At 37.0% G+C, this 12,295-nt stretch overlaps 1 protein-coding gene across 4 annotated transcripts in view; it reads right to left on the bottom strand.

Moving 5' to 3' along the window:
- Window positions 1–6,379, bottom strand: part of SPATA9 (spermatogenesis associated 9) — a 39,497-nt gene extending 33,118 nt beyond the window's left edge. For 2 of the 4 annotated variants that reach the window (XM_077138703.1, XM_077138707.1), the window contains exons 1-2: window positions 6,216–6,379; window positions 5,949–6,037 (exon numbers count right to left, since the gene is read on the bottom strand). In XM_077138703.1, the coding sequence (XP_076994818.1) occupies window positions 5,949–6,037; window positions 6,216–6,276 (150 nt within the window). In that variant the 5' untranslated portion in view covers window positions 6,277–6,379. Of the gene's footprint in view, window positions 1–5,948; window positions 6,038–6,114 lie in introns of those variants that run through there. The other 2 variants (XM_077138705.1, XM_077138706.1) reach the window with 2 other exon arrangements.
- Between the last annotated feature and the right edge of the window lie 5,916 nt (window positions 6,380–12,295).

The raw sequence follows: 12,295 nt of genomic DNA, 5'->3' as shown, positions 1-12,295 counted from the left end.
TAAGCATCCTGGAATTGGTTACAAAACAGGGCAAGCTCAGATGATTCTTTCTGTCGTTATTTGCCTGAAAATGAATTCTACCCCCCACCATCATCATCTCAAGGACAAGCAAAGTCACTTAAAGACCCTTTACCAAAAGAAATAACATCAGTTAATAAGATTGGTTCTAGAATCCTGCTCTGGATTTCTCCATTTGCGCCCACATTTTCAAAATATATCCTATTTTGCCTTTTTACTATCTTTCCATAGACCAGGCCCATTTCTTTGTCAAAGCTAATTTGAGCATTAAGAGCTCAAATTAGCTGAACTCTAATTTCTGTTATCTCTGCTCTTTCACAGCCCTGTATCTATAAAACCAGCTTGTCATCAAATCCTACTCAATTCTTTCTTTGAATATTCCCAGAAATTGACCACTTTTCACACATCCCCTACCAAAGTGTTGTTCCAATATACTTAAGAGACCACCATCATCTTTTCTCCGAATTAATGAATTAGTTTCCTAAATGGTCTTCCTGCTTCTACCCTTGTCCATTTTCCTGCTGTTCCTCAACACATTAGCCAGAGAGATGCAAGTAAAACTTATGTCAGATCAGATCGCTCTTCTGCTCAGATGCTTCCAGTGGTTTCCTGTTGCACTCAGTGTAAAAGCCAAAGCCTACATGCACTGGTCTACATGGTCTTACATAGTTTGCGTCTCCATTACGTCTCTGGGCCCATTGTTTGGTCCCTTCCCTTTCTATCTTTACTATTCGTTGGACTTGCTAGGCATATGCTCACCTCAGAGACTCTGAACTTGCTATTCCCTTTGATTCTCCAGGTATCCCAAGAATCATTTCTCAATAAGGCCTTGGTTATCCATCTAAACCTTCAACTGTCTGCCCCCACCCGTACCCCAGCTTCCTAGCCCTTCTCTGCTATTTATTTTTTCTTTTCTTTAAGACTTATCTAACATACTATATAGTTTACTTATTTTCCTTGTTTATCATTTTTCTACGTTACTAAGACACAAGTTCTATGACAGCAGTATTTTATCCTCATTTGGTTCACAGATCTTTCTCCAGTTTCTACAATAGCATATGGTACATAATAGTTAACTCTATAGGTATTTCCCAAAATGAATGAATAAACTATATCAGAAAATATAAAAATTAATATTGAGAGATATAGTACAATGTGTTTTGTAACTTTTCCAATATTGATAGCGCTCCATAAAAAACTCACCAAAAACAGAAATATAATTGAATTATAGAACATTCTAGTTACAATCCTACAATCATTATATTTAGAAACCCCAAAACCATCATAAGTTATTTCTAGATCACTGCTGTACCCTCAGTGGTTTTTATACCACAATTTTTTTAAATCATGGAAAATTCAGAAATGCACATCCACAGATTACTGTAGTGTAAAAATACAAGGTTTTACATGGATTCTAGTATATTCTGTCTACAATTCCCAATTTTGCAGTAAACGGTAAAGGCATTATAATTACAGAATAAAACACATAATCACTTTTCAAAACAAAAATCCACAAAAATTGACCCTATTTACCACAAAAAAGACCTCTTATTCTCATTCCTGTAAGGATCACCTGAGTTAAAATTCTTGAGTTCTGCAATTATAGTACACACTTTTGGTTTGTTCAGATTTAAAGGTTGAATGGTTTAAAGTTCTCATATGGGAATCATTTGGAACTTGTAAGTGTAAACCTTAAAAAAAAGCAAACTACTTTTTATTAAAGGACATAGAGATACTGACCATAGTAAGGTGTGGGCTGGCTGGGCAGAAGGGGATAGAGAATACATGACCTCAGGAAAAAAAAAAAGATTTAAATAGCAATCACAAAATTTACTGATTTTAAATACAAGTCAATTCATAAAGCCCTCTGTGGTAGCCTGAATTCATGTACCCACAAACATATGTTCATCACCTTAACTCCCATCCTTGCAGGTGTGAACCAGATTGTAAACAGGACCTTTGAGGATGTTAGTTTTAGTTAAGGTGCAGCAAACTGAACTACGGTGGGCCAGATCCTGATTACTTAGAGAACCCAGAAGTCACAGGAAAGAGAAAGAGGAGGACAGTGCCATGTGACACGAAGCGGGACTATAAGTCAAGGAACCCCAGCACTAGAACACACGTTTTCGGGAAGAAAGCAAGGCTTGCCAGTACGTTGACTTTAGATTCCTAGTCGCAAAACTGAGCCAATAAATTCCTATTGTTAAGTCCAATCCAGTTTGTGGAATTATTGATAGCAACTCTAGCAAACTAAGACACACTCTAACCATTCTTAAAGCTGTTCTTTTTCGTTTATTTGGGAACTATGGACCATCCTGGAAATAATAAGATTAACAGTATTCACAATCTTTTAAAAATAATCTAGTTAAACGAATATTAGCAGTGTTTTCTAGATAACTTATTTTTGAAAAGCAGATAACTTTTATTCGTTAAAAATGTCCCCTAACTGCTCCAGCTTCCAGACAATCTCAGCAAAACATTCTTCAAAGTGATGGAAAAAGAACAATGTGAGAGTTTTGAAAATAAGAAACTTTAACAATCTATCTGTAGGTTCCACTGAGTGGGACAGTTTCTTACAAATAAATGACTTAAATGAGTTGGAAATGACTCAGCGTTCTTTCTTTGAAGATCAGAATATCAATGTATCTCACCATAAGTCATGCTTGTGGCTCTAGTGAAAATGATGCTATTCAAAGGGTAGGAAGAGATGAAGGATATTATAAAGAAAGTTGCAACTTCTTTAATTAATTAAAACTTGTCACCCTAATGTTGGCAATGGTGAGAGAATCACAACTTGGAAGGGGTATCAGGACTTTCTGTCATGCCATCTCTTGCCTCACCTTGGGTCTTTCTGAAAAATTATGGCCATTTCTCTGTCAGCTTTAACAATTTTACATCCCGGCCCAAATCTGGACACCTGACCATCTCTTCCTTTAATACTCCAGAACATAGCTAAGAAAAGTCTCTAATGTTTCAAGACTTTATACAAAGTCTAGGGGAATACAAAAAAAGGGAAGCAACTAGACACAGAGTCTAAAATGGAATTATAGAGAAGAAAGAAAGTTCATCTCTCCTTCAACCAGCCAGCCTCTCCAGCCCTGAAAAAAATGTTATTTTTCTGTGGTTGCAGACTTCAGATGTCTGAAGGGCAGATCCAGAATCTCGTAATTAGCTAAACCTAGTGAAGCTTGCACAGAACAAAGAAGCCTGAACTTAGGGTCTCCCCAGAACATAGAATATCCTGCAGCAGAACAAAAGTGAGGAGAAACAACAAGAAAGAGAAACAGCAGACCAAAAAGAGAAGCAAGATGTCTGAACATTACCACTTCTGGCAATACCACCAACCTACTCATCAAAACAAAGGAACAATCAGCAGTAATAGCAAACTTGCAATAGCCAATCACCCTCCCTAGTTTCAATGCATATTAGCCAATCGCCATGTACCAACATCCCTAACATCCTGTCTTCACCTCCCTTTGTTTGATCTGATAAAAACTCTGCTTCTTTGGCTCAGGGAGACAGATTTGAGACTGTATCTCCTGACCTTAGCCAGCTACCTTTGCAATAAATCTCTTTCTTTCCCTCCCCCCACCCTCCAAAAAATGGAATTACAAAATCTGGTTTGCTTTCTGGGGCTTTTAGAAAACCTTGTTCTATTCTGTCTTTTAGCCGATAACCATCTGGATATCATCTTGTCACTGGGCATCTCGATACATATACTTCAGTATCTTCTTCTTCAAAATCTAGGGAAAGTCAAGAAAAGGAAAGCCAAAAGGAGACAGGGCTGCTTCCCCTGCCAGCCTAAGGCCTGCCTTCTGACTTTCGTTTCCTATTCAACCATGCCATTTGTGCAGCGGCTATCCAGTAGCCATCCGGTTATCAAAGTAGAGAGACTACTGTAATCTGTTATATCTTCTAGGAATATATCATAACTCTACCATTACTAACAAAGTTCAGCAGGCCCTGGCAATTAAAACACATAAATGATTTGATGGTAAACAAAAATGCCTATCAGGTGATTTTTAGAGATATATGAGTTTTTCACCGTTCATTCTCTTTATTCTGTTCTTACCTCCGACCCTCTGGTGACATCTTTTAAGCACTGGCATTCCCTTGGGGCTCTATTCCATCTCCTTCTCTATTACTAAACTCTCTTCTTTGAGCAATATTTACCATCATCTACATTGTAGCTATACACTATACACTGATGATCCTGAATACACATCTTCAGCCCAGACCGTCCTGAATTTCCAATCTATATATAGAATTACAACTCGACTTCACATTTTAACAAGATACAGTATAATCCCTTAAAATGTGGTCCAACTAAACTTAAGAAATCCTGGAGTCCACAATCCCTACATGTTTTTCTCATTGCCTACTGTCAATTTTAAAATATGCTAAGTATCTCTCATATGTAACCTCTCATCCTTTCTATTCCCAACGCCAGTCTCGTTGTCATATCTGTCATTTGCAACAGAATCTTACAAGAAGCTCTGCCTCCATTCAGACTTCATTACCACTACAGAAGTCTTTATAAAGTAAAAATCCAATATCTATTTCCATGTTCAAAACTCTCTAACATCCGTATTATAACAAAGACCAGTCCTCTTTACATGGCATAAGAAGCTCCATATTCTGACTCCCGCTTGTTTCCTAATTTTCTACTATTTCCTGCCCCAACCCTCTATCCTACATGCCATTTATTCAGATTTACTTGAAATTCGGTAAACCTGCAATTCTGGTTCATACTTTTTTGATCTGATTCACACTGTTTCCTCTGGAATATTCTTCCCTGCCCCTATTCACTTACCCTAGCTCTTCCTTTACCTTGAAAACTATATATCCTTTGCGACCCAGTGTAAGCACCCTTCCTCCATGAAGCCTTCTCTAAACTTCCCAAGTCATCATTATTAACTTACATGTCTAAATCTGATGTGCCTCTATAACATTACAATATTATAATGCAATTTCTTGTTTGTACCTCCGCCTCCATCAGATTAAGTTTGACTGAAGGGATTATGTCTAGTTTATCTCTGCATTCCCTCTCCCTACTTCCAAATAATAGTATTTAGTAAATGTCTGATGACTGGTTGTCAGGATGAATGACTGAAAATAGCTCTAATATCTCTCCTTTGGAATAAATTATACAGACTTTATGATTACTGTGTTACTAAGGGTGCTTTTTTGCTTACTTCAAGGTTTTGGCTATGTTTCTCATTTTAGCATTGCCAAAGGCCTGAACTGTGGTTAAATGGATTGTTACTGTACTATGTAACTTTATAGGGTATTAATTTATTTAAACTGAAACACACTTTTGCAATATAAGCTGCATACTTCTGAGTTAAATCAGGTTACATATATCCATTAAACAAGATGTTACTTTTTCCTGACCTTCAAAATTCTCTGCCTCCCTCCTTCTCCACTTCCAATATTTTATGTCTCAAATCCTTTTTGAAACAGAAGTTAAAAAAAAGATATACATGTATACTTTGTTTTAATTGATATCAATATTTTCTACCCACATTAACACACATACCATACATATTTCTCCATTGTCACAACCTGTTATATATTTGCACTACTTTATTTACTATACATTTTAGCTAAATTATATTTAGCTATTTTTTTCTGAATATACATTATGCAAATCTTAGATTAAACACTGCAATTGTGGCTATGACAGTGATCCAAATTTCCAATCTAGTGGCACAACAATTTTCTTTAAGCTTCATTCATTTATCTACCTCACTTCTTGATCCACAATCAGCTTTCCATAGATTCCTCACAAAAGGTATAAGATTTGAAGCATATGTTCCCCAGACAAAATTAACATTTTCTTATGCTTCACTGATCTCAAAGTCAAGAATTAAATAACTCGTATAACACTAAAAATACAATATCCTTTTTAAGTTATGAAATCACATTACCTGGTTAGATTGTGATAATTGTAGAATGGTAGGGAATTCATCTTTAAACTCATCTACAAGGTCCATGACTGCTTTCTGGATCCCCTCAACTAAGACAGAAAAAAAGTTAGGAAAAAAAAACAACTGAAAACATCCCCCAAACACAAATCCAAAGAAGATGGAATACCAGTTCCTCGTCTTAGGTGACTGGGAGCACAAAGAAACCATAGGGAACTTTATTCCCAGTTCTTCCCCATACCCATATTCCCTCTACAAGATTGTGTATACTTTTTCCAGAAAAGTTCTTCAACACTTGTCCACATATCCATCCGACAAGTTTGATAGGCATGATGTGTTCTTGCTTTGGTTCCTAGTGCTTAGCAAGCCACGAGTGTGGCCGCCTTCCACTAAGGAAAGCAGGCAAGGGCAGAATCTGCAGTTCATTGCTAGAATTCTTTGTGACTGCACAATGGCCTCTAGGAACTTGATACAGAATCTTCTGAAACCCTGGCAGTGACAGGAGGAAGAATGTGTTTGGAGACAGTGGCGGGAGGAATGAGGGGATTGAAAAATAAACCACACTAAGGAGTTCTACAATATAAATTGAATTTTGTTCCAAATTCTGCAGTGATACCTCAATTAATGTATCATCTGAGAACAAAGCTCCCTTTGAAAAGGCTGGCATATGCTTTTGTAAAACGCTTCACATACAACGCCAAATGGGAAAGAAACACCAGCAGATAATTCAGGAAGGCTTCTCAACAGATTATTTTTCCTTCACTCAAATGAGGATCTGTAGGTCAAATCCAGGCAAAACTGTTCATTCTTTGGTTTGTTCTCTTTATAATCGCAACATTATTCTTTTCATCTTTTATACCCCTACACTTTCATTTCAAATGCCCATTATTCTCCCTTTACCATACCTTGGAAGAATATAACACCACGTATGTTTTATTAGCTACCTAGTTATATTTTAATGTGTATTAAGAGTTGGCTAACTCACCTCCTTTTGAATTTTAGGCCTTTATATTTCATTATAGCTAGAACATTTTCTTCAGCAAGCATAAGGCTATTAAGAGGACTATTCCTGGGAACTGTTTGGGAAAATCTTCATCAGAGGCTACCTCTAGGATGAGACGCCTACCAGATCCCCGGTTTTCAAATTGGTCTTAGCCCTGAACCTGCCTGAGAATACTTCCAGTCACCACTGCACCCACCTCCCTCGACCTTAACAGAACTCACTACCCTCTATCACGACTCTAATGCTTAGGATAATTCTGCCCTTAACATTTGAAAACTATAATCCATTGTCAGAAAGAAAATCTTATTAGACAATGATGAACAAACTGGGAGTCTAGAGTGAAACACTTTTTTTTAACCTGTCCTATCAAAATAGTTGATTATCCGAGTCTGCTTTAGAAGAGCACCTGGCAGCCTCTGTTCTCTCTGGTCTTCCATGTTCTCTATCCCACAGACCTCTTAGTTCTTTACTAGCCAACTGCCGAGTCCTTGGTGTCCTAATTCCCAATTTGTTTCACCCAATTTTCTTCTCATTTCAGGTTCTGTCCATCCTAGGCATCATCTAAAATGAACAAATCTATGAGAAAAATCTTTTTCATGCTACTATGTACCACTTATAACCCAATTATGCTAACAAAGTCCTTTTTGTCTTTTCTTACTAAATGATGCTCTGATATTTTGGTTTATATTTAACTATATTGGTACCTATATTCCTGCACATCTTACATTTCTATTTCAGGTAATAAAGTTAGACAAAATAAATCATGTCAGTGGGCATCCTCTTTATTAATTCTTTATTGTTACCCTTTATAGCTCATAGCAGAATACCCCATACTTGTAACATAATTTAGGAAACAATTATAAATATCTCCAAATATTTTTTTTTAATTTTTTTATTAATCAAAAAAAGAAAAGAAATTAACACAACATTTAGAAATCATTCCATTCTACACATGCACTCAGTAATTCTTAGTATCATCGCATAGATGTATGATCATCATTTCTTAGTACATTTGCATCGATTTAGGAAAAGAACTAGCAAAACAGCAGAAAAAGACATAGAATGTTAATATAGAGAAGAGAATTAAAATAATAATACTAATAAAATATATATATATATAAAGGAAAAAGAAAAAAACAAAAACAAAAGATACAAACACACAAACAAACAAACAAAAAACCATATTTCAGGTGCAGCTTCATTCAGTGTTCCAACCTAGTTACATTACACTTAGGTATTATTGTGCTGTCCATTTTTGAGTTTTTGTATCTAGTCCTGTTGCACAGTCTGTATCCCTTCAGCTCCAATTACCCATTATCTTACCCTGTTTCTAACTCCTGCTGGTCTCTGTTACCAATGATATATTCCAAGCTGATTCTCGAATGTCGGTTCACATCAGTGGGACCATACAGTATTTGTCCTTTAGTTTTGGGCTAGTCTCACTCAGCATAATGTTCTCTAGGTCCATCCATGTTATTACATGCTTCATAAGTTTAGTCTGTCTTAAAGCTTCATAATATTCCATCGTAGGTATACGCCACAGTTTGTTTAGCCACTCGTCTGTTGATGGACATTTTGGCTGTTTCCATCTCTTTGCAATTGTAGATAATGCTGCTATAAACACTGGTGTGCAAATGTCCGTCTGTGTCTTTGCCCTTAAGTCCTTTGAGTAGATACCTAGCAGTGGTATTGCTGGGTCATAATCCATTCTGCCATTCTATGTCTTTTGATGGGAAATTCAGTCCATTAACTTTTAGTGTTATTACTGTTTGGATAATATTTTCCTCTACCATTTTGGCTTTTGTATTATATATATCATATCTGATTTTCCTTCTTTCTACACTTTACTCCATACCTCTCTCTTCTGTCTTTTCGTATCTGACTCTAGTGCTCCCTTTAGTATTTCTTGCAGAGCTGGTCTCTTGGTCACAAATTCTGTCAGTGACTTTTTGTCTATAAATGTTTTAATTTCTCCTTCATTTTTGAAGGACAATTTTGCTGGATATAGGAGTCTTGGTTGGCAGTTTTTCTCTTTTAGTAATTTAAATATATCATCCCACTGTCTTCTAGCTTCCATGGTTTCTGCTGAGAAATCTACACATAGTCTTATTGGGTTTCCCTTGTATGTGACAGATTGTTTTTCTCTTGCTGCTTTCAAGATCCTCTCTTTCTCTTTGACCTCTGACATTCTAACTAGTAAGTGTCTTGGAGAATGCCTATTTGGGTCTAATCTCTTTGGGGTGCGCTGCACTTCTTGGATCTGTAATTTTAGGTCTTTCATAAGAGTTGGGAAATTTTCAGTGATAATTTCTTCCATTAGTTTTTCTCCTCCTTTTCCCTTCTCTTCTCCTTCTGGGACACCCACAACACGTATATTTGTGCGCTTCATATTGTCATTCAGTTCCCTGATTCCCTGCTCAAGTTTTTCCATTCTTTTCCCTATAGTTTCTGTTTCTTTTTGGAATTCCGATGTTCCATCCTCCAGTTCACTAATTGTAGCTTCTGTCTCTTTAGATCTACCATTGTAGGTATCCATTGTTTTTTCCATTTTTTCTTCTTTGTCCTTCACTCCCACAAGTTCTGTGATTTGTTTTTTCAGATTTTCTATTTCTTCTTTTTGTTCAGCCCATGTCTTCTTCATGTCCTCCCTCAATTTATTGATTTGGTTTTTGAAGAGTTTTTCCATTTCTGTTCGTATATTCAGCATTAGTTGTCTCAGCTCCTGTATCTCATTTGAACTATTGGTTTGTTCCTTTGACTGGGCCATATCTTCAATTTTCTGAGCGTCATCCATTATTTTCTGCTGGTGTCTGGGCATTTGATCAGATTTCCCTGGGTGTGGGACCCAGCTGGTTGAAAGGTTTTTCTGTGGAATCTCTGGGCTCTGTTTTTCTTTTCCTGCCCAGTAGGTGGCGCTCGTTTGTCTGCGGGGCAGTCGACCCCGGAAACCGTGCATGGAGGCGGGGGTCGCTGGCCGCGGTTTGGGGGCGTGCTGGTCCAAATTGCCCAGCTGGCCCGAGACACCAAGCGTGACGGGAGGGCCCCGCTATCCAACGTTCCCAGTCAGACCGGGGAGCCACGTGCGTGGAGTTGCCAGCCGCCCCGGCCAGGAAAACGTGCGCCCCTTGGGTATCTCACCGCAGCGGATTCTCCCTGCCCGTTCAGCCGTTCCAGAATGGGGTACGCTGTCTTTTTGGTCTCTGTCGTGACTCCGGGAGCTGTTTCGTATTGTTTCTGTTTCTTTAGTTGCTTTTCTGGAGGAGGAACTAAGACCCGCGCATCTTACTAAGCTGCCATCTTCTCCCTCCAAATGTTTTTTATAAATGTTCTATAAATTTATCTTTATTTAAAGGCTTTAACAACCTGTGATTCCCACAAGCTTTTGAGGAAAATAAACATTTTACATAATGCAACTGAAAGCTGCATAAGCCTAATGACAGACATAAAGAGATTTGGGGTTCAGTTAGATCTGTTTCTTCACTGCCACTACCAAGCTACATAACCTTGGGCAAATTACATAAATTTTCTAAACCTTAATTTTACCTTTAAAGAGGTGGCAATACTTACTTAATGGCCTGAAATGCTCAATAAATGGAAGGTATCAGTAAGTATATGACCGTTTTGATTTTGGAAAGTTAGCAAAACTTGAGTAAAAGCTAATACTGAGTTTACCCTGTTCATAGAGGTTTCGGTTTATTTTGATTTGCACCTCCAACATCTGGTGTACTGATAACCCTTCTAACTGGATCCTTCCCTCAAACCTGCTCAAACTCAATTGATATGGAACCATGTTGACTTCAAGCATTATTTACCAGACCTTAAAACTTTTCTTTTGGAATTGTCCTTGGATTAGGACTGGTTGTTACCTCTTTTGGATGTCAACCCTAGAATCAAATCAGCTCTATTGTTCCTAGTACTATACTCCTTAAACTTACAACATGCTTTGGGATTATGCAAATCTAAGTTTAATGGCAAATGTCTAATGGTGTCAAAGTACTTCTAAAAATCATTATTTGAAGGAAGGGAACTTACATTTCTTGAAGGCCACTAAAGTTAAGGGCTAGATTACGTCACATCTCTTTTAATTCTAATAAAAACTCTATGAGGTAGGAATGTTCTGAAAGCAATCTGACAATATCAAACAGCACCAATATATTGATATTACCAATAACAATTGTCACCATGGTAGTATATGCCAAGGAAAAAGTCCTTAATAATAATTTGAATAATTATTGAATAATTTGAATAATAATTTGAATAATTATTCAAATTATTATTAAGTTAATGCGGGGCCTTTCAGGATGCATAAACTGGAAAGAATTCAAATAACTTAGCATTCACCAGATGACTGTTACCCCCACGACTCTGGAAAAATGTCTCTTCATTATGTTTACAAAATGTGGACTCTTTTCATTTAGCAATGCATATAAGAGAAATTTAAGCAAAAATATGTAAAACAATATAGTTTATAATCATCCAAAATTATATGTATACAAGAGACCTAAATCTCATAGTAATAGTCAATGCTATTGGATTCTTTTTTGTATGAAGTTGTGCATACAGCAAAAACAAAACAAAACCAAAATCAAATACATAATTTAAAAAAAATTACTATAAAAATATTATCTCCAAATGATTATTCACTTATATCTAATTGATTAAATACCAGGTTCATGTCATAAAATATAATTGGAAGTATGGTTGTATATCACTTTGCCCAAAGACTAGTGAAAAGTTTTATGTAGATCAATTTTAGCATGTAGGAAGGGTCTACTGTTAAGCATCTACTGTTAAGGCTCAGTCACATCTTGATTTGGAGAACCTGATGGAGCAGCACAATAAAAAGCTATATATAGGAGCTGAGGGCTCTCCTGGAGAGAACTCAGATTATAGAAAGCAGTCAGCTTTAAGAAATGCAACCTGACAACAATGTCTTCATTATCAGGGGAGAGGAGTGATTCTTGAGCATAGACTAGTACATGTCACTCAGATCTATCCTTCATCTCATATAGTGTATATGGAATTGAAACAAAAACCTAAGCAGTCTTACTAAATTTTCTAAGGCAGCAGGGGCACAAATAAGCTATATAGCCATGGCACCCTTCCCATGGAGAATAAAATAAAAAAAGAGAAAAGAGACATTTTCCAGGACTTTGCCAATAATCTTTAGTTCTTTTGAAGTATCACTGCATCAGTGGTGGTAACCATGTGAGAATGTGGTATCTATAAAATAGCCAAAATTTAATCAATGCCTGAGGGAGACAGAGCGGTCTACACAGCTGTAGTTACGAATACCAAGCAGTGCCATTTGCAAGCTAGCCAACCACATTTGTTCCTGAGAGTTAGA

Source organism: Tamandua tetradactyla, chromosome 21, assembly GCF_023851605.1.
Source record: "Tamandua tetradactyla isolate mTamTet1 chromosome 21, mTamTet1.pri, whole genome shotgun sequence".
Lineage (NCBI taxonomy): Eukaryota > Metazoa > Chordata > Mammalia > Pilosa > Myrmecophagidae > Tamandua > Tamandua tetradactyla.
The sequence above is the reverse complement of the archived record's forward strand: the minus strand, read 5'-3'. Positions and strand labels throughout refer to the sequence as shown.